The sequence below is a fragment of the Atractosteus spatula genome, chromosome 8 (genome assembly GCF_055471065.1).
Source record: "Atractosteus spatula isolate fAtrSpa1 chromosome 8, fAtrSpa1.hap1, whole genome shotgun sequence".
Lineage (NCBI taxonomy): Eukaryota > Metazoa > Chordata > Actinopteri > Semionotiformes > Lepisosteidae > Atractosteus > Atractosteus spatula.
This window is the reverse complement of record NC_142713.1, coordinates 35,889,491-35,912,786: the sequence shown is the minus strand read 5'-3', so window position 1 is coordinate 35,912,786 and position 23,296 is coordinate 35,889,491. Positions and strand designations below refer to the sequence as shown.

The 23,296-nt window shown below is 35.2% G+C and overlaps 1 protein-coding gene across 5 annotated transcripts in view; it reads left to right on the top strand.

Annotated features, from left to right (window-relative positions):
- The window catches only part of nrcama (neuronal cell adhesion molecule a), a 146,651-nt gene that overhangs the window by 113,191 nt on the left and 10,164 nt on the right, over nucleotides 1-23,296 (top strand). For 3 of the 5 annotated variants that reach the window (XM_088922573.1, XM_088922572.1, XM_088922571.1), the window contains 11 exons: nucleotides 1,363-1,464; nucleotides 2,469-2,666; nucleotides 2,752-2,822; nucleotides 4,490-4,715; nucleotides 6,147-6,262; nucleotides 6,750-6,954; nucleotides 8,576-8,698; nucleotides 9,684-9,860; nucleotides 20,954-20,989; nucleotides 21,554-21,619; nucleotides 23,025-23,147. In XM_088922573.1, the coding sequence (XP_088778699.1) occupies nucleotides 1,363-1,464; nucleotides 2,469-2,666; nucleotides 2,752-2,822; nucleotides 4,490-4,715; nucleotides 6,147-6,262; nucleotides 6,750-6,954; nucleotides 8,576-8,698; nucleotides 9,684-9,860; nucleotides 20,954-20,989; nucleotides 21,554-21,619; nucleotides 23,025-23,147 (1,443 nt within the window). The remainder of the gene's footprint in view (nucleotides 1-1,362; nucleotides 1,465-2,468; nucleotides 2,667-2,751; nucleotides 2,823-4,489; nucleotides 4,716-6,146; nucleotides 6,263-6,749; nucleotides 6,955-8,575; nucleotides 8,699-9,683; nucleotides 9,861-20,953; nucleotides 20,990-21,553; nucleotides 21,620-23,024; nucleotides 23,148-23,296) is intronic. The other 2 variants (XM_088922574.1, XM_088922575.1) reach the window with 1 other exon arrangement.

Below are 23,296 nucleotides of genomic sequence, written 5' to 3'. Positions count from 1 at the left end.
TAATTTGTAATATACAGTCTCATATAACAAGTTGGCATTCATAAACTCGAAAGACAAGTAAATATTTTTTTTTTACTGTCATGAATTCATCTTTATCAGACATATTGGTTTGGAATAATAGATTCATTTCCAAATGTTACAAATTGAACATTGAATATAACTAATCGGAATAAGACAAAAGTATCTGACAATTCATATTGTCTTTATTCATGCAAATAAATTAGTTTTAGACTGTGACATTTTCTGTCAAAATAATGTTGCCTTTACTGTTCTCAGTCAATATTTTAACATATGTTAATTCAGGACTTCCCATTCCAGATCCTCATACCTCCAGTGTCTGCAGGGTTTTTTTTTCTTAATTTTTTTATTGTATTTACCCAAGAATTACCTAATAATTTAGTGAATAAAAATTTGAAGTTGTTTTTAGCTCTATAACTGTAAATAATTTAAATTAAAATTCCTTACAGCATGGTGGCATAGTTGTTAGCATTGCTGCCTTGTAGCTGTGGGACTCTGGGTTCAGTTCCTGTGGCACTGTCTGTGTGTAGTTTGTACAGTATGTTCTTCTTGTGTCCTTGTGGGTCTCCTCCAGATGCTCCAGTTTCCTCCCACAGTCCAGGGACATATTGATTGGTTAATTGGGTTCTGTAAAATTGGCTTAGATGTGAGTGTGTGTGTGTTTTTGTCTTTGTGTGCTCTGCAGTGGGGGTGTCCTGCCATGCACCCCTTGCTTTTTGGTACTTTAGGTACTTCATAGGCTCTGGCTCCTCAGTGACCCTGTATTAGATAAAGCAAATGGATGGATAATGATCATTAACTTGAAGACTGCATTGTTTTAGGACAAGGAAAAAATATCTAATCACATTATTAGTTTAATAAGGGTTCAACTAAGCAACTGAGAGTCCTTCTAGTAGGAAACATACCAGACACTAGTCACTAGGACTATAACCCTGTCCTAATCTGAGGTTTTGATTAATAAGTAAATATTGTTATGCCTATTTGTAAATCTATACCATCTCCTGATCCTGAATGTATTTTCTCTATACTCCTTTTTAAATTTAGAGTGATTTAAAAAAAAAAGATTTTACATACTAGGGCTGCCAATACGTATATCTGTGACTGTGTGTATAAGTGTTTTTAACCTGTTCTCTTTGTCTTCTTCTTAAAATAATTTATTTTGGAATTGTTCTGCATTTCTAAACATCAATTTCATTATATATTATGAAATTATGAAATTTTTCATAATATAAATTGTATATATAATGAAAATGAAATTTTAGCAGTTTGCTTGTTTAGTGATTTGAAACAAGAACGTGTCAATCCCTTTATGTTTTATACGTACTTAATAAAGTACCTTTTCAGATCGACCGGATCCTCCTACTGATCTGGAATTAACAGATAAGCATAAGCGAAGTGTGCAGCTCACTTGGATACCTGGAGATGACCACAACAGTCCCATAACGAGTAGGTCTTTATTAGTAGTCATAACATTCAGTATGAACTACTACAGTATACTGTATATCCTAGGCTCCTTTTATTTTCGCTGTGTATCTGACTTTCTTATCCAGTTAAATTAGTGAGACAGTATTAGAATAGAATCATTATCTCAAAAGAAACACAAACAACTCAAAAGTAAATGTTTGTATGTAAGTATTTTTGTTTTTGTTTATAATGGGTTTATGAGCTTCTAATTCAAACCTTTATAATGTAAATATAAAGGTTTTCTATTCAGAATATACTGTATACTGTATACAGTATGAAAATAATAACAATCCTGGGTCATTATTCAATACATTTTAATGCTTAAAGTCATTATTCGATGCAGAAACAATAGGCAGGAATACCATAATAGTCCTGCTCATAAACATTAGATACTATCCTGTCCTGTTTGCATTTTACACACAAAAGCCCTTATTGTAATAAAAGTTAAAATGTAATGAAAAATAAAAAGTAAATTCCTCATCTGAGAAGATGCAACAAGAGAAAAAATGCAGCAATACTTTACAAGAACCCAGCTCATAATAGTAAAGGGGAATTACAGCTGTATTCAGAATGCTCCTGTGTTCCCACCATTGTGCCATAAATAATATTTTCTCATAATTTTTTTTTAATTGCTTACCTAGAAAAAAACATGAAGGTATAAAAGAGAGACTAAGAACAAATGTACATGGGAGCCAGTGATAGCATACAGGAATATCAGCTTATGAATTACGTACACTTTTGTACCCTTTAGCAAGGTGTTACACTCAATTAAATGCCCTGCTAAATAACTGGGTGTCCAGGTTGCCATTGTACATAAAGGTAGTTCTTAATTGATATACATGATTAACTAATTACTGAAAGGATAAATAACTCCTGTAATTGTAAGTGCATGATGTTTCCAGAAAAAAGCAACATCTGTTTTTACTTTAATTCTGTATCAGTGAGTACATTTCCTTCTCAGAGCCATTTTCTTTTCTCTTTTTCAGAATTTGTAATTGAGTATGAAGATAACCTTCACGAGCCCAACGTGTGGAACTATCTGACAGAGGTCCCAGGCACGAAGGCCACAGCGCATCTCAAGCTTTCCCCCTATGTCCATTACTCATTCAGAGTGGTGGCAGTCAATGTGGTGGGCCATAGCAAGCACAGCATCCAATCTCAGCAGTATATAACTGACCCTGCTGGTTAGTGATCTCTATAAAGTGCTTCTTTTCTCAGACTGAACCAGAGTAAGTATAGTGAATTTCTGCTCTTCCATCTTTTTTTTAGCACCTGATGAAAACCCGTCAAATGTAGAAGCTACTGGTACTGAACCCAAGAATTTAATTATAACTTGGAAGGTAAGACATTTGGTTTTTATGCTTGATATCTCTATAATTTCTTTATGTTCTTATCTTTATGTGCTCATTTGTATTCTTTTTTTTTAGAATATTGTTCTTATTTAGCTTTGTTTTGTGCTTTGCTGGCAGTGTGTCATAAAGCTTCTGCATGTCATTAATTTACAGAGTTCTCCCTTTCTATTTAGTTGCCATTTCACACACAATATGCATTCTCTTTCTTTTTATTTTTCTGTGTGGAATTAACCTTATTTGTTCTTTTGCAGCTTACATATTTAGGCTGCTCTCCAATATAAGTTTTTAATATGAACGCTGACCAATTTTTTCTTTAGTTTTAGAATCCTTTGCTGTTACCTTGCCTTATCATACAATTTAAATTATATAATTTATTTTAAAGAAAAATAATAATGTTTAAAAATGCCTGAAGCTTAAACAGGGCACAGTCAATTTGTTCTCAATCAGATCAACTGTTTTCTGAAGTGACGTAACTTTCAGGATGTAGAACACAACATTTTAAGCTTCCCAAATCAAACCTCTCACTCTCACGATCTGCTTCTAGAGTCTAAACATGTTCCATTATATACAATAAAAGTTTTTTGGGGGTGTTGTGGTAAACATCCTGATCCCTTTGGGAAATAGCATGCCTTGATATAATTACTGAAATGATAAATCCTCTCTTGGATTCAAACATTATTTACCTTGATCGTTAAAAACTGAGCATCGTGTTGCAATAACACACAAGGAATTTATAGTGATAAGGAAATTGAATGGTTACTGGTTGTATTTTAGTATTTTTTTATCATATAGTGCTTAATATTCTTTCAGGTCTTACATTCAAAGAATCAGTTATAGAATGACCATGTCCATCCCTTCTTATGATGCCATATTTGCGAATTAGCCAGTAGTCAATTTTTTTATTATGAAATTGAGAGAATATGTTAATCCTACGAGAAAAATATGTGGGAAAGTCAGATAAATATCAGGCAATATCAATGCTGGAGTTGAATTAAGTGGGTAAAGTGGTCCATTAATATCAAGGCTCCATAATAGCTCCATAACGTTATCTGTAGAGATATATTGGGAATTATTGTTGTCCTCCCATGTTGTTTATTGCATACACAGATATAAAAAATGTGCACATGAAAAAATCACAAGAACCCTACTGTACATTACAGTAGAATAGGAGTACACCTTGGTCATAATGGTTTCATAAAAGACAATACACAAGAAACTTACGTTACACTACTGTTTCGTTTTCCTAAAGAAAGGGAATTGTTGTATTGAAGAAAAATTAACTCAGATGTTTGATTTCTGAGTTAAAAAAATACTTTACACATATGATTGTCCAGTCCCAAGAAGTCTTTCAACGCTGTAGTAGAGCTACATCTGGAGGTGAACAGGGTTTATTGGGTTTATTAGGTACAAATTACCTACAGTATACTGTACATCTTGGGATTACCTCTGCTGCTGAAATGAAAACCATGGTGTAAACTAGGCATCAAACTGCATTATAGGTATCAAAAGTAAACAATGAGGTTTTGACAAATGCAGCAGTTATATTTAATAAATGTGAAACATGACAGTTTTGTGATTATTTTAGTATGTCTCAGGATCTGAATGAAAATATTCCTAGTGCACCATTTATAATCTCATTTGCTTCCTTATTGCAGCCTTTGACAGGGTTACAGTCAAATGGACCTGGACTTCAGTATAAAGTTATGTGGAGACAGAAGGATGTGGATAAAGACTGGGACTCTGTCACTGTTGCAAATGTTTCTAGGTTTGTAGTTTCGGAGACACCAACCTTTGTCCCATATGAGGTGAAGGTACAAGCTGTAAATGACTATGGAAGTGCTCCTGAGCCATCAACTGTCATTGGATACTCAGGAGAAGATTGTGAGTACTCTTTTCTTATACCGATAAAACATAAAGTAAAAGACATTGGAACACATCAATATGTGACTCTGGCTTATCTAGCCTCAGAGTTGAAGAGCCTTGAATCTTTGTAGTATTACAAAATCAAGCAGAGTAAACATATCACACAAAATGCTGCTGCAGTTGTGTTAGCATCGCAAATGCCTAGGAATGCTTCAATCAATCAATCAGAGTTTATTTATCAAATGCACAACGATACAGCGTGCAGCAGAAATTGCTGGCAATTAAATGTCTTTTCTGTGAGCTCACCGGGGGAACATAAAATAAAAATCACAAAATTAAAAGTTACAGAATAAGGTTACATAATAATAGTGCAATATAAATTGAATTAAAAAAACTCAATATAAATAGAACTGCTACATATACAGGGTGTATGCAATACATTATGTCCAAATAGTGCAATATGCAGTGTGCCAAATGCAATGGAAAACTGTACTGTATGACCATGTAACCTGACCATTTAACAAAGACCATTAGGGGTGGTTGCTGAAGGTGACTGCAGCTTGTCTGTTTAGCAGTCTTAATGTGTGGTGGTAGAAGCTGTTCCGTAATCTGTTGGTCTTGGACTGAATGCTTCGATACCGTTTAACGGATGGTAGGAGAGAAAACAGTTTATGACTTGGATGGCTGAGGTCATTGAGAATAGAGCTGGCCTTCTTAAGACATCTAGCTGAGTAGATATCCTGGATGTTTGATAGCCCATTGCCGCTAATGAGCTGCACTGACTTCACCACTCTCTGCAGTATTTTGCGATCCAGGGCATTTCATGAAAAGAGTAGGGCTGTAACGCCTGTGTCCTGGCAAAATTTCCCATTGGCCTTTATCAATCATGGCCTCCTAATAATCCCCATCTATGAATTGGCTTCATCACTCTGTTTTCCTCCCCATTGATAGCCGATGTGTGGTGAGCATACTGGCACACTATGGCTGCCGGGTACATGCTGCACATTGGTGGTGGTGGAGGGCAGTCCCCATTACCTGTCAAGTGCTTTGAGTGGAGTGTCCATAAAAGCACTATATAAGTGTAAGGACTTAATATTATTTTTTTCTATATTTAAATTTTTTTAAATTGAATTTCCTTGAGTAGTAAGACTAAGATATTTGTATCAGATATTCAATCCATGGTAATTTCCAGAGAATTAAATCAATTTTCCTGCCTCACAAAAGAGGTGATCTGGACAAAGCAAGTAAATTTAAGAATAACAACCTGCTAAGACCATGTTACTATAACAATAAAGCAATAAGCCCCATTGTCATTTGATAGTGATTAAATAATTCGACAAAACAAATAATTTTGAAGGATCTACAGTATATGTGAGATGTTAAAGATATGTATTTTGTATTTTAGTCATTGGATTTTTCATTATAGCAATAAAATTGGCTATTTTGCAGTGCCAATGGTCTCCCCTGAGAATGTGGATGTACGAGCACTGAACAGCACACTTGCAGAAGTTCATTGGGATCCAATTCCTCCAGAAAGTGTTCGAGGTCGACTGAAAGGATATAAGGTATGCAAGTAAATAAAAAAATGTTATTCCATTCCTGAGATTGAATTTAATTTTAAGATGTAGTAAGAATGATGTAAGATGAGGAATGTTCACCATTTGTTTTTGTTCCATTCTGCTTTTTGGAATTTAAACAAATTTATTTTGTATTTCAAACTGAAATAAGTTATTCCTCACTAATCAAACAGGTAATCACATTGACATACTCTTTGTCAAGTCTGATCTTTAAGAAGTCAGAATTGTTCAGTAAGATATTAATAATTGGATTATCCAATCGATGGATTAAAAATCCAAATAAATTATTCAAAAACAATAAATTAATTGCTTATAGTTGCTTTTAGTTGACTTTTAATTATTCTAAAACATACACAGCAAAGCCTATGGGATCTTTAAATCTTTTGAATGTCTGTGATCACCTGAAACCAATTTTCATGAGTAAATTCTAATTTTTTATTATGTTGTCCTTTTCACATTTACATATTTTTTATAGATTTATTACTGGAAGGAGAGAAGTTTATCCAAACAGAATCCCCAACATGAAGAGCAACAGATTTTGACATTCACTGGAAACAAGACTCATGGGAAGTTACCTGGGCTACACCCTTTCAGCCTCTATACATTGAATGTCAGAGCCTTCAATGGAAAAGGGGAGGGACCATCTAGTCCCAATCAGCAGTTTGAAACTCCAGAAGGAGGTATGGTTATGGCTGAGAGCTTGGTAGTAAGAAAATGATTTCATTAAGTTATTCAGACCAAAATACATCAACAGTGTTCTTTGGTGTAGTGACATATACTGTAAAATTTAATGATATCTAATGCATATTTAATGCATTGTCAGGTTCTTTTAAGATTTTTTTCTTAAAAGAAACAGAGGGAATAAATAAGTGTTGGGGGAATATTACCTGAACAAGTAATCCCTTACAGTAACTTGTGCAAGATAATGCTATTTTAAAATTAAGAATCAGTTCTTTTAAAATGTAATGCATTATTTTACATAGTAACCATACACATACTACATAGATCACTGTAAGTGATGAATTATTAAAATTATTTCTTCCCCATCTTCTTGTTAATTTTAAAAAGTAATATTTAACATAAGTAAAGTGTAACTGCAAAGAATTACTTTTTTAAAAGTAACTTGCCTCAAAACCGGAAGAAATTCTTGGATCAAGTCGTTACTAGCAACCAAATAAGCTAGACAGGGCTCTGGCCTCCGGTTATTTGCATACTTTATAACTGTATGTTTTCATGTAATTTTAGAATGCAATTAAAACTAATTAAATTTAATTTAATTTTCTAATTTGCCTTTCATTATGCCTATTTCAGTACGCCATCACCTCTCATTTCTCATTCAATTGTAAACAGCTCAACATAGTAGTAACCAAAGAAACTTGAAACAGACACACCTAACTATACACCAATATGGCTATTCTGTTTCTGAATAATACTGATTGACAAGTAATTGTATAGTGAAAAATAAAGTTTACTTTATTGGACTGAAATTTGGACTGAAAATAGAAAATTAATATTTTTCTTTGGTTTTTCTGAATGAACAATTATGGGTTATGGGTTTAGCATGCAATGATTTTGAAACAATTTGTTTCAATTTAAAGCTTTACACTCATATTCCAGTACCTGAACCTAATTAGTTAAAAAAAACTGTTCGGAAGGCGGTAGATCGGAAATCAAAATGAAAAATTCCATTATTTCTTATGGGGAAAATTCCACCCCCTTCCAAAGCAAATAGAAGTTCACTCAAAAACCACTCTAAACATATAATACCATACAGACCATTATAGCAAGCTTAGTGAACAATGCAGTTCTACTCAAATAAGCCAACTATAGCTGTAAAATAATTAATGATAACATATTTACATTTTTCATTCTTTTGTAATAGATCGCTATCCAAGCGATCGGCTAGAACGATGTGCATACTGTTGTTGACTATTACGCTAAAGAATATTTTTCTCTTCCTTAAATGAGAGCACGGGCTTTCACTGTGAACATAAACAAAGCACTGCTGCCTTACTGCGTCCTTAACCACAATGTCTTGCACCCGTGCAGAAACAGCTGTTCGGTGGCGCTGAATCCAGATGTTCGCAATAGGTTCTTGGCCAAAACTGGACACTTTCGAACTTCATAGTTCGGATTAGCAAAATTTCGTTCCTATAATGAATTACAAGGTTCAGATTAGCGAAAAGTCATATACCGACCATTCTTATACTAGGGTATGAGTGTATTCGAATTAATGAAGAGTGGTTTGTCTTGTTTTAATCCTTTACATACTATTTGTTATCAATTTATCTTTTTTTCAAGTTCCTGGTACTCCTACATATTTGAAGGTTATAAATGCAGTGCTTGACTCTTTGACCTTGGAGTGGGGCCCACCTTTTGATCGCAATGGAATTTTGACAGGTTACACACTGAAGTACCAGCCAAGTGAGTTTGGTCATTGACAACATTGTTCTTGGAGCGAATTTTTCTTTTTTGCAGATGTAATGTTACACATAAACTGTGTTCTCTCTATACCAGTACTGCAGTGAAAAAATGACCCTGTTGACCAAATATCTTGCCTATGAAAATGCAGATGCATTTGAAAATGTCTAAATCAGTGAAGGGTAAATTGGCACTGAAACACAATTTAATGGCTATGTCGATTTGGAGGATGAAGCAGACAAAAGTCGTGAAAGAAACATCTGTTATACTGAGACACATGCCTTTTATCTAAGAATCCTATACAACGACTGTTATGAAATCAGAGAGGATTCACATTCCCTATGAACATATGAATAATTTTATATACCATAAAAATCTGTCCATTTTTTAGCAAACAGTATAATGACACTTGAAATATTGAAGTGGCAGAAAAATAAAATAAAATACGTTTTATTGCTCAGTTGTAGGTTCAGCTTACATTTTGCCTTAAGTAATAATGAATGAGGGTTAATTTACAGAAAGGCATTCAAACAACAAAAATATGTATTACAGCTTTGCAGTGCTGAGTTGCAGAAACTGTGTTTTGAGAATCAAATATCACCTTAACCATGTTCAAGGACATGTATGTCTTAAGGACTGGACATTTGGGGACTGTGAAGTCCAGAAGGTCATTTAAGGCATCCCATGACCACATGAGTTTCCAGTTTTCACACTTTTTAATAATCAAGTGACATTTCTTTATATCTTGTGAGGTGTAATGTTGTTCACTTACTCTATTCATTTTTGACCGTTCTTTGTATAAGCTTTTATCATTTAATATATACTGTAAGTACAGCAAATTACAATCTAAGCAGAAATAGAGAATTGCAGGAAAGAAATGTTAAATGTTGATGTGTTTATGGTGTAGCTACAAGATATCCCCTTGGTTATCTGAAATGTATGGGTTGTAATAAAATGTTGCTGATCCCATTAAACCTTTTCTTTAAAGTTAACAGCACCAATGAACTTGGGCCTCTGGAAACAATTTTCATACCTGCAAATGAAACCAACTGGACACTGAGTAACCTGAAGTATAACACTTACTACAAATTCTACTTAAATGCCCATACAGTAATAGGAGCAGGACCGACAAAAACAGAAGAGGCAGTAACAATTATGGATGAAGGTAAGTTATGTGACAAGCTTTTTTTGGAAAATAATACCTTTAAAAATATTTTTTGGTGGTTGGTATCTATGTAACACTAGCATTTTAATTCTGGTTTCATACGGTATATATCTTAGAATTTTGCTACAGTAGTTACATGTTAACATTTTCTTAAACAATGAGTGTATTCACCCAGAGTAAATGTGATTTCAAGATGCTTATTGCTATATTTCTAAATCTGTTATCTTAAAGAATGTCTTCTTATTTGAAGTGATCTTTTTGGATGTTTACAATGAAGTTAATGCAGGCATGCTTAAGTCTTACTCTCATGTAGTGTTATTACGGTTCAGAAATGTTTTTGATTTGAAAAAGTAAATTGTTCAAAGAAAACTTAACTATCTCAAGAAAATGAATGACTTAGAAAAAACATGTGAAGGATCTTTCTGTATATACAGATCTAGCCATTCAGGATACATGATCCATAATGCGCCATACTGCAAATTGCTTACTTCATTACAACGTGTGTTAACACAATAAACCTTTTTATTTTTTTCTAAAAATCTAATGTAGGACTGCACAACTTTGAAAAACCACCTGTCACACGAAATGCCTGGCTACGAATTCCAGCCAATGCCCAGCCCTGTGGGGAAAATCTTTGTCCCATAATAAAATGTAAATTATATACGATATTTGACATCTTTATTAATTTTATATATCACAGTATGTTAAATATTAAATTTATATTAAAAATGCAAAGCTGTTTCAAAAGCAGAATTACTCAGCAGGATATATAAGAATAGTTTGTTGTTTTAGGCCGTTGTGAGGGTGATATTTTTGGGGGTTAACATGAGCATTAAAATAATCTATATCTGTCTTAATGCTAATTTAAATAAAAAATCATTTGGAATCTTAATTTTATTTAAGATAATAAATTATAAAAAAATATATATTATACATATACTGTAATGACTTTAAAACCATATGGTATCATACTATATTTAAGGATGAATAAACACAAATAGTACAGTAAAAAGCAAAAGAGTTCTCCTGTGCCACTGTAGTGGTGCTGAAAAAAAGTGCTTCATCTCAGGAACCAAAGCAGCACAAAAAGCACAACTTTAACAGTGCTACTTTATACACCACTAAAGAGCACATCATACTAATTAAAAATCTGTACATTTCCTATAGCTGTTCATCATTTCTTGCATCAGTTTTGACTTGTTTTAGCCCGTTCCTCTTTACAAAACTGTTTTAACTTGGTGATGTTTGAGGACAGTGAATTGGAGTGCTGTGCAGAACTGTTCCCATGTTTGTGGCATCACCTATGTGTCACGATTGTAGTCCCTCCTCCTTAAGGGCGCTCCGGCTCTTTTCACTTTGGATATAATTCTGTGCACCTGCCCCTTGTTCCAGCCTCCTTCCCGTCCCCCTTAAAAGCCAGACACTCAGTCAGTTCCGTGCTCTGCATCTGGTTTCCATATCGTGCGAACCCGGGACCTGGTTGTGCCTGGCTCCGTTATGTTTTTATGTTTCCCCTTGCTGGTTCCGACCTGGTTCCTGTTTTTAAATCCTTTGTCTTGGATGGATCACCTGGCCATGGACTTTTGCCCGTATTTTGGATTCACCTATGGACTTATTCTTTGGATTGTTTGCCTCGGCCACACCTTCCCCGTACACCAGCGCACCTAGGACACGCCCCCATCTTCATTCCCGTCTCCTGCATGACTCTTTCCCCAGTGTATCCTCACTACTTCGGATTGTGTCCTCTGCATAGGGTCCGGAAAGAACTGTTTCGTGACACTCTGATAGATTCACTCATTTTAGTAAGGGTCTTCGAGAGGCAACGATCAGCATAGAAAATAAGAAAAACCTGTTGATAAATTTGTGCAATTATCTGTCAGTCTAGTAACAACAACTAACCTAATCCACAAAAAACGTCTAAATCAATGTATCGTTCACTTTTTCCATTGCTTTCTCTATTGGCTTGGTCAAAGCTTGAGTATGTTAGCAACGGTAACTAATCTGGGGCCCAAGGTAGGTTATTTTTGTGATTTCCTGTATATTGCACTCAAAACCGAGATCGCAAAATCATTCAGGTTCAGTTTCTCCTCAAGTGTAGCAAACATGTTAAAACTACCATAAAAAAATTAAAGAAAACTAATTAAACTGGTCATTTGAGCACCAGAGAGTAAGCCAGCAGCTGTATCACCTTTTTCAGTCACAACTTACAGCCCACTGAAGCTAAGCAAGTGTGAGCCTGTCCAGTACCTGGATGGAGGATCACAGCCCTCAGTGAATCTCACTGCAGAACAGGACTCAGAGAAAGTGTGTCATGTGATCCATCCATGTTCATTCATGTATTTTTAATCATTTGAAACTAATTCCGTATAACTATTGTGGTATATATAATTAATAATGTAGTATATACCATGTATTATTAATAATTAGAAAATAATTACATATAAATATTGTGGTATATATTATTAATATCCATCTTGTGATATTTATATAACATATCCAAAATACTATATACATATCATTTGATTTAAATATTACAGAAAGTCTTTATTTCTTAAAATTAGAACTAGCACATTGGCCAGGAAGCAATCCCAAGACCTTCTAGCTCATATGTGAAAATGCTACCACTGAACCAAAGTGTCACTCAGGTTGAATAATTATTTTAGCAATCTTTATGTTTTTCATTGCAACAATCATGATAGGAAATTTAATTAAAATAAGAACATCATAAACACATCAAAATGTTTCCAAAATAACCACAGGTGACAAGTTAAATTAGATGAAGTTGTTTATGAAGAAAGTGGAGTACCTTCCCACAACCACCTAAATACATTTGTATTCATAAATTCATATTGTTAACTACTGCCGTTCAGAAACTCATTTTAATAAGTACAGATGCAGCCATTCAAAGTGAGCGGTACAGACACGTACCGCAGGTAAGATGACACGGGGTATCGCGGTGCATGATTGGTTGACCGACAGGGGCACTCGTGGTCCGTTGGTCTGTCGTAGAAAGACTTACTGTAAACGTCTTTACTGTGCCCGTTGTAGATATTGAATTTTACCACTGAAGGGAAATCTTAGTAGCTGAGCATAAAAAGAATAGGAGCATACTGTAACGCGTGTGAAGGCCATAAACGATATTAATTTTGGAACATAAACATACAGTATATAGCTGGTCTTGGTACTTTAAAGAAAAAAATACACACCAGTATTCCATTTCTCCCTAAACATTGTAAGCTTCGAAGTCCTTAACTAACGTGATACCGGAGTCAACAAGCATACTTTTAGAATTTGATTAAAAGGGAATATAATATGGAATCGCGTATCTAAAGAATTTAATAACGGTATGATTATATCCGTGTACTGCGACAGGGCTGTGTAGGGCTGTTTCGCCTGCTTGTTCATGCGAGCTGTCTTGTAGCCTACTGGTCTAGGTGCGTGACTACCACCTGGCAGGTTGTGTGTTCGAATCCAGCTGGTGCTGGGCTTTTCTTTTAACAAACATTTCTTCGAAAAAATAGGTAAGCGATATTATGGACAATCAATTGACTTTTATATTTCAAAATATCGCAACATGATCGATATTTGCGATATTTTGAACATATCTTCCCTTCTGACAGCGGTTCCTGCTTCTACTGTGTGTGTGTGTGCAACAGAGTAAATTTTTATAGAGAAATGGAGGCTGGACAGTATGCGTTACAATATAAACATTTATATTGATTTAAATCATGTTCTGATTTAAATCCCAAACGCGTGCTTAATTATGTGTTTTTTAATCATAATCAGGCTAATGCATTTCTACATTTTCTGTATGAACCAGCTTAGAGGTTCATACAGAAAGACAGCTTGTGTTTAAATTGAGTGTAAGATAATTTATGCTTCTAAAGTCATGGTCAGCATTTATTATTGTACTGTGCTATAAACTTTTTCTGTGCCTAGTCACATTATTTTATAGCGTTTTTATTGCGTTATTAAATCCGGTGGCGCTGTGTGTTAGTTTCCTGACTCCCATTATTTAAACTGCGACACTGATCATTCATCTCTAAATAAACTTTATTTTATATAGCGTTTTAAGCGAATAGGTAATTAGATTGCTCATAAACCTAATCACTTTTTCTACATAAACACAGCGTGATTGCTCTCTGAAAATGCTTTTCCTTTATTTTTAAAGTAGGCTCAGATTTCAACTATAGATCGTATTATTATAAACTTTCTTGGAAAAATGTATTTTATGTAAACCATGTTTGCTATTAATTCATTTAGGGCTAAAATACGTTCATTGTCTTCCAATCGAGTCGAGTTGACATTGGAAGCCTGCCACACCCGGACTGTTAAACCAACGCATTAGCACGTCAAAGCCCATTGAGCCAGTATTGGCTTTAGTATTCCCCCCCTCTCCCCTCAATTCAATTCAATTCAAGGTGTTTTATTTGCATGACAGATGGGTACAAGCAGTGTTGGGTATGCATATTGTAACGCTTACGGCAGACAGGCACTGTGTAAGAGCCGGCGCACCAGAGCAGCGCACCGAGGGAGCGTCTGCATTTATAACTTAGTTTTTAAAATTAGTCAAGCAATATGAAGCATCTCCTTTTACTTAGTGCCTGAGCATAAAAAGAATAGGAGCATACTGCGTGTGAAGTCCATAAACGATATTAATTTTGGAACTTAAACATACAGTATATGGCTGGTCTCGGTACTTTAAAGAAAACATACACACCAGTATTCCATTTCTCCCTAAACATTTTAAGCATCGAAGTCTTTAACTAACGCGATACCGGAGTCAACAAGCATACTTTTAGAATTTCCCTTACTGCCGACAGGCACTGTGTAAGACCCGGCGTACCAGAGCAGCGCACCGAGGGAGCGTTTGCATTTATAACTTAGTTTTTAAAATTAGTCAAGCAATATGAACTCCCGGAGTGCTGGCTGTGACGAATTAAACCGGTCTCACAGGTATTCAAAGTAGGAAGTACAGTGTTAAGTGGTAGCTGGGCTACTCCCTCAATAGAATCGCTTTAAGGAAAAGCATTTTCAGAGAGCAATCACGCTGTGTTTATGTAGAAAAAGCGATTAGGTTTATGAGCAATCTAATTACCTATTCGCTTAAAACGCTATATAAAATAAAGTTTATTTAGAGATGAATGATAGGTGACTATTCATTGTTATTAAAAAGACTTAAATTCGATCATGTCGTGATATTTAGAAATATAAATTTGTTTGGTACGAGTGAGGTTTTATTTAATCTCTGACCAAGGGAAACGTTTCATTTTTTCAAAGAAATGTTTGTTAAAAAATAAAGTCATAGTTCCATGGGTTTCAATCACAGACCATGTGACATGGGAGTCAGGAAACTAACACACAGCGCCACCAGATTTAATAACGCAATAAAAACGCTATAAAATAATGTATCTGTCCCACTCAGAATATCCTCAGATCAGTTTGCTACCAGCAATCAAACAAAAAAAATGGAAAGAATTGTCTCCTCCTGATTGGAACCTTTCTTACTGTCTTATAATTTATCAGGCTACCTTTTAATTTCCACTGAGAGAAGGAAGTCACTTGTCATGCAGCTATTTTATTCTTCATTGCACAATATGCTCTAAGTTAGCAAATGAAACATGAACACTTATTGAAATAAATCAAGAATACGATTAACATGAATGTATAAACATCCAAACTATACTTTATCACATTTAATTATTGTTTACATCTTCCGCCTGAGAACAGTCACCCGTTGCTACCCAACGCAGAAACACAGCCACTAACTAGCAAAGAGAGGACATTAGCTAGCCAGTATGATAAAGAAATAAATGATTATTTTGTTTATTTCTTTTGCACATTTATTTGAACATTTCCATCGATTGTACAAGCACTTGGAAACTGTCCAATCCTTAGTTCATCAAGCATTTACCGGTCTGGCGCCGGTCTGTGTCTTCTAGGATATAATGCCAGCGAACTCTTGTTTTTATGTCCACTATAACTACGCTGGGCAAACGTTCTGAGGTCAAATTCTTCCAGCACGGGGGTACCTTTAAAGCGGAGACGACGGCACCAACATTTTTTGGCGCGCCTTCTCTTTAAAGCCCTGGCCAAATATGAAGACAATAAATAATTTCCTAAGATACGCGATTAAAAAATAAATAAATAAAAATTTGAATCTCCTGCGGAACACATTCCATAAGAATCAGCGGTTTTACAGTATATATCGCCTTTAAAGGTGACTTCTCAAACGCTTTACGGGATAAAAACAACCAGAACAGCAGCAACAACAATATTGTATTTCGTTGCACTTTGAAAACCAAGTAATAACTTAACTATACAGTACGTGCAAACGTTTCGTATGTTGCTGTCGTGAATGCCTGCGTACCCATAAGTATCTTATTTGCCTTGAGTCTGTCTACAGTATATCTGTCCCACTACCCCCCTCTCTCCCTCAATTCAATTCAAGGTGTTTTATTTGCATGACAGATGGGTACAAGCAGTGTTGGGTATGTATATTGTAACGCTTACTGCCGACAGGCACTGTGTAAGACCCGGCGTACCAGAGCAGCGCACCGAGGAAGCGTTTGCATTTATAACTTAGATTTTAAAATTAGTCAAGCAATATGAACTCCCGGAGTGCTGGCTGTGACGAATTAAACCGGTCTCACAGGTATTCAAAGTAGGAAGTACAGTGTTAAGTGGTAGCTGGGCTACTCCCTCAATAGAACCGCTTTAAGGAAAAGCATTTTCAGAGAGCAATCACGCTGTGTTTATGTAGAAAAAGCGATTAGGTTTATGAGCAATCTAATTACCTATTCGCTTAAAACGCTATATAAAATAAAGTTTATTTAGAGATGAATGATCAGTGTCGCAGTTTAAATAATGGGAGTCAGGAAACTAACACACAGCGCCACCGGATTTAATAACGCAATAAAAACGCTATAAAATAATGTGACTAGGCACAGAAAAAGTTTACAGCACAGTACAATAATAAATGCTGACCATGACTTTAGAAGCATAAATTACCTTACATTCAATTTAAACACAAGCTGTCTTTCTGTATGAACCTCTAAGCTGGTTCATACAGAAAATGTAGAAATGCATTAGCCTGATTATGATTAAAAAACACATAATTAAACACACGTTTGCGATTTAAATCAGAACACGATTTAAATCAATATAAATGTTTATATTGTAACGCATACTGTCCAGCCTCCATTTCTCTATAAAAATTTACTCTGTTGCACACACACACACAATAGAAGCAGGAACCGCTGTCAGAAGGGAAGATATGTTCAAAATATCGCAAATATCGATCATATTGCGATATTTTGAAATATAAAAGTCAATTGATTGTCCATAATATCGCTTACCTATTTTTTCGAAGAAATGTTTGTTAAAAGAAAAGCCCAGCACCAGCTGGATTCGAACACACAACCTGCCAGTTGGTAGTCACGCACCTAGACCAGTCGGCTACAAGACAGCTCGCATGAACAGGCAGGCGAAACAGCCCTACACAGCCCTGTCGCAGCACACGAATACCGTTATTAAATTCTTTAGATACGCAATTCCATATTATATTAGCAGAAAAGCTTAAAACTACCACTTTTTCACACGCTATTTCACATGCTAGTTAAATACTTCAATGCTTAAAATCGTTAGGGAGAAATGGAATACCGGTGTGCATTTTTCCTTTAAAGTGCCGATTCCTGGAATCTAACTGGCTGACACCCCTCTGAAGTGGTTCCATAAAATCTGGTATACGGAAAAGAAAGCGTTGATAAATACAAGTGTCTTTTAATACACTCTTTGCTGTGCTCTTGAGGATCCTTGTGATATTTTAAGCTCTAGTTGAATGATAGGTGTCGCATTTTAAATCATTTTCGTAGTTAGAAATTATGAAACGCCCTGTTAAAAGCAAGGAAGTTTTTATGCCCGTTGAAGTAAAACAAAATGCCTGACAAAGTATGGCTTGGACAGATTCCAAGTGCTTGTACAAATGTGCTAAAGACATTATACTTTGAGTATACAGCTTGTCCAAAGTCATCCATTATTAATACTATTAGTAATATCTTCAGTAAAGGCTTTGATGCATAAATATTTCTGATAAAGGTAGGTTGTGTACTTTTGTCCAACTGAGCAATCTTGCTTTCATAAAATATACCAACATTTTAATGACTGATGATTAACATGCTGTAATACACAGTTCAAAATTAAAGGCTCAAATGCTGTACATGAGAGGTTAAGCTCCCCCTGGCGGTTTTACAAGGCGACGCCGGATAGTTAACCACGTGACACCACGTTAACTGCGTCATACCGCGTGATACTGCGACACGCCCACCGGGGTATGCCGCGAAATACCTCACTCATTTTGAATGGCTGCATCTGTATATAAAAAGTATTATTGTTGGAGGAAGCTCATGTTTTCACTATCTAATGTACCGCAAGTCCCACTTATCAATCATCATTGGCCAGTGAATCACAAAAATGAATGGAGTTTTTATAACAAAAGTTCGGGAGGGATGACAACAACCACGCTCAATCGTACCCAGCTGTCAGTAATTAGCAATCACTCCCATCATCCTTCCTCCACCAAACGCTATAAATACCAACGTGATTTCCTACTCTCCCTCGCATGCAACTTTTGTATCCCACCTGCACCCCAACTCCACCTCTGCAGCAACCCCCCTTGGTTATCCTGCGTGGGGGTCCTGGCCTCCTTGTCCTATGGCCAGGAGGTTGGCCCTCGGCCAAGCGGGTTAAGCCAAAATCCACTCCATAATAATTCAGCACTCTTTGATCTTGGGCGTTGTCATTCCTAGTGAAAGTAAGTAATGAGTTATGAGGTTTTAATGCGCATTCTGAATGGCTACATCTGTATGCAGTACCATACCTTAAATACAGTATACATTTGCATGATATTTTGTTGAGGTTTACACTGAAAGCTATCAGATTTTTTATAATGAAAATACACTTGATCAGTATCCCCCATAATAACTACTGTAATTTTACATAAATCATCAATTTAAGGCAATCAAATCTCAAGTGGCTATTATTGAACTGCTTTTAACACTTTACCTTCAAGAAGAAAATCCTACATTCTGTCACCATTTTATGCTGAGCTGATTGTCATCAGATGCTATAAAATTACTAAAGTGAGGTCACACAGGTGAAGTGTTACATTTAGGTCAACAGCATAATTTTCTCGGCATTTAAGATGCCAATAGCAGTTGTGTGATTTAAGAAGTTTCCAAAACATGTTCTCTCTGCTTCAAAACTACTAGATACATGATTTTCAGTGCTTTCTGTACTTATTCTGTGTACACTATCTGTAATTGTTATGTAGTTTTTGGTGTTTTGTTTTTTGTTATATAGTTAGTTTGTGTCTTCCCTTTATAGAAAATTGTTTTATTTTGAATGCTTTAAGACGGAGGGGTTTCATCTGATTGCTGTTTCATCGTAAGGATCTTGTGTGGTGTATGTTGCCTATATTTCTCTCTCTTTCCCATTTTCTCATGACGTTAGAGCTTATGGTCCATATTCTTTTTTAATCACATTTTTGAATCACAGCACTAATTAATAGTGTGAGGAAACCAATATCATTATCTGATGTATCTGACTGATACAGTAAGAGTCAAACTACTCCTGTCAAGCTGTGAACCAAACATAAAGTACATTACTTATAGTACAGCAACAATAACAGCAAGGGAACAGGTCTGATACACACACCAAACACCCACAAATCCCCAGAGCCCCCAAGTGTGGGACGCTCATTCCTCTCTGTATCCCCTGACAAGGGATATGAGGGGACCTTTCTGCATGCGGATAGAACTCTGTTTGTACTAGCCCACTAGGTGTCTCTCTACTCACACTCTCCTTGATGCAGAGCCCCCTCACAGGGAACTATTTACACCCATAAATCTGTTTATTATTACAATCTGTTACAATCAATGCAAATGTAAGCATCTATTAATATGGGGCTCCATATCCATTACAGTATAATACAGTATATGCCAATATAACATATGGGAAAAATTAAAATCTCATCTTCTAATTTCAAATTTTTATCAACTAAATATTTTTGTGTAGAGACCTGGACTGAAAGACAAGAGGTTAGAATTCTGACAGTTAAATTCAGTTTTATGATCTGCACTCATTTATGTACATGAAATAATGTGTATTTCCTTTTTTAAACTGTTGAAAGCTAATGAAAATGCAATAATAAGTGATTATATAAGTGCAATAATTTAGTGAGCTAGATGTATTCTGGATGCAACGTTACTGTTGTTTTGCAAAGAAGATCTATCATCTTGTTGCAGAAGCACAGCCTGTAGATCAGGCTGATTTACTAGAAGAGACATTGGAAGAATCATTGCACATGGAAGAGGGAAATTTCTCATTTAAATTTTAGTCTTTTCATTTGGTTTTCAGTCTTCTTACTTACGTACAATTGACCAGACTAACACACACATATCTATACAGTATATTAAAATATAAGACGTTTTCTGGGAAAATATGTTGTGTAGTTGAACTGAATTTAGTTTTTAATTTTATGATATTGGCAGAGACCATATGCTGTTCTGCTTAATATACTGTACTGTATGTATAATGAGTTGTGTACATTCAGTGTTAAAGTGATCATTTTTTTGGTGTGTTCAGAGAATAATATGTATTTTACACTTGTAAAGAGATCTAAGGCTGCTTATTTAACCTTGTATTTTACATAAAGGCTGAACCCCCTCCATTGTTTGAGTGAAGCATCTTCTAGACTCTGGGTCCTTGATTAGTTTACATAATCAATCCGTTGTACAATAGTTCAAAAACTAATGTTTCAGTGTTTTCTAGTTTGAGTGATTTGTAGATCCTGTTTTCCTAACTGGATTCCATTTGTTTATTTTCCTTCTTTAATTGTAAAGTATTCCAAAAAGATAAGAAATTATTACACAGTTTGCCTTATCTTACATGATTGATTGCTGACACTTGCATTGTAAATATTGTCCTTCAAATTGATTGACTCCTTTAGGAAAACAGGTACCATTTTGCAGATTACTCTGAGTTGTCTTCCTGAATTTACATTGGTTCCCTCTGTTTCTATGTTTTTTTCAAAGCTCATTTTCTTCAGTCCGCAGTAGATGCGGGCAAAGGTAAAATCATAATGAAATCAAGTGATTGCATGTCATTGAATAAAATGATTTTTATTTTAAGAGAGAGCTTTGCTAATTTACCCTTAGAGAGGAAATCTGAATTTGCATGTACCTCTCTTTTAAAATTCTGTCCAATGGCTTTTGCAGTGCATTGAAGTCACAGCTATGTATACATATTAGAAAACTACGATGTATTCTGTTCAAAACATTTCACATGCATTGACACAACACAAGTGGTAGAACCAACAAGTGACATATGCTTCACATTAAGATGCTTTTGTAAAAGGTTTCTTGCTAAATCTTTCTTTCAGTGATCTATATGTTTTAACTTTGTATTCTACTTTAAGTATGCACCAGATAACGTCATTCATATCTAAAAATATGAATTTTTCTTTCAACATTTTAGATTTTCTTGCTTGCTCATTAAGTAACTTGCATGACATTGTACGTATTGCATGCCTGCTACTTTTAAGTGTCTTTTACTGTCTTTTTAACTTTGTTCAATTGCCTGACATTCTAGTGTCTTTTATGTCGTTTACCTTATACCTTTCCATATTCTTCCAGGATACACAGAATCCCCTCTTCTAACTTCCCCTCTTATACAAACTCTGCGCCCCCCATTCCACAAGGGTACATCGATTTCTTTAGTCAAGAAACTGTTAATGAGTATTACCTTCTAGAGATCTGAAATATTTCAGAAGACTTTTTCTTTCTACTGTATATCACATTTGTCACTTTTTTTAACTTAAATGTAATAGTGATACTTCTTTTATATATAATTAATTTTTAAACATGAGTATGCAATTATCTGTGTAATTGAATAAATGTGCATTACAATTTGCTGTAAGTTACTATTATTTTTGTGACCTGGATATACTGTACTAGTTCCAGTGTCTCAGTTTCATGACTGGTAATACATTTCATCAGAGTACAGATCCTGCAGTCCAGATATTTCTGGCTTGGGATAGTGCCCCAGTTTACATTGGATACATTGTATAAACATTACTCAAGTAGCATTGAATAACTGGCAAAACACTTTGAGAGCTGGGTGGGCTTGAATCAATAAGGTTTTTCCTCAGAGTGGCACAGAACAGCAGCTCCTGACTTGCCCGGTATCTTCAGGTATCTTACTGGCCAAGTACCTATGAGCTGGCATTGTTAATGAGAGTTGTATAACTCCCCAGATCAATTGTAATTCTGGTTATAAGACACTCGGGAATATGCAGTGTTGTACAACAAACACTGCTAGTTTAACTAAAACAAAAGTTTAGACTCTTACAGCTGAATATCCTTGGAGAAAATGTGTTCTTTTTGATTCCCCCTGTGCTGGTACAAGGCTTATAATATGGCTTTAGGAGATTAAGAACTGTCTTCCAGATTTACTTCAAATGAAAAGAGTGGGTGGTTCTAATTAAAACATTTGTTTCAGTAAAGATTTTGCCTGATTTTATGCTGTTCATATGCTATGATTTACATAGAAGTAATTTGCAAGTTTAATTTGTTAAGGTAAACATATTAGCAAAAATAACGGTAGATTTACCTTAAAGTTTAAATATGTAATATTTAATGTCACATTTGCTGTCTCTTTGTCAAAATGAATATTGTACTAAACAAGCATTGTCAAACATTTGACATTAAAAAATTAAATGAGTAATATACAGCTGACTTGTATTCTCAAACACTTTAAAAATTAAATCAGCTTCAATTAAATGGATAATTGCATATTAGTTTAATGTAACTAGTATCCAGAAAAACTGTTACAAGTGTTAAACAGAAGTAATGCCGAGAGATAAACTAATTTTAACCTTTGACCAAGGGAATTTGCAACTATGTGAAATCTAAAAAAAAACTAAATAGAGATAATGCCAAGAGATAAACTAATTTTAACCTTTGACCAAGGGAATTTGCATCGATGTGAAATTTTGTCTATTTTTTTTTAGATTTACATGTTGACAATAAATCATTCTTCCATCTGATTAACCTCTTTCTGACCTGTTAGTTTTACAGTGTATGTTCTCTCTTGTTACATACTCAGTGCGTCCCGTTGTTCCCGCGTTTGGAAACGTTAGCACCTCCGTGTCAGAGGATGGGGCTTTTATCAGTTGGGAGTACTGGGGACCAGATAAGAATGTTTATGTTGAATATATAGTAGAAAACAGTAAGCCATCATTTCACTAGTTGCTCTTAAGATTTGTTGTTAAACCTTACCGGTACTGGCACTAAAGAGTTAGGTGGTGGGTGACTCAGTGACCTTGCAGCTTTGTCAGCAGTTTATAGGTATACTGAATAAAAAATATATGCAGAACA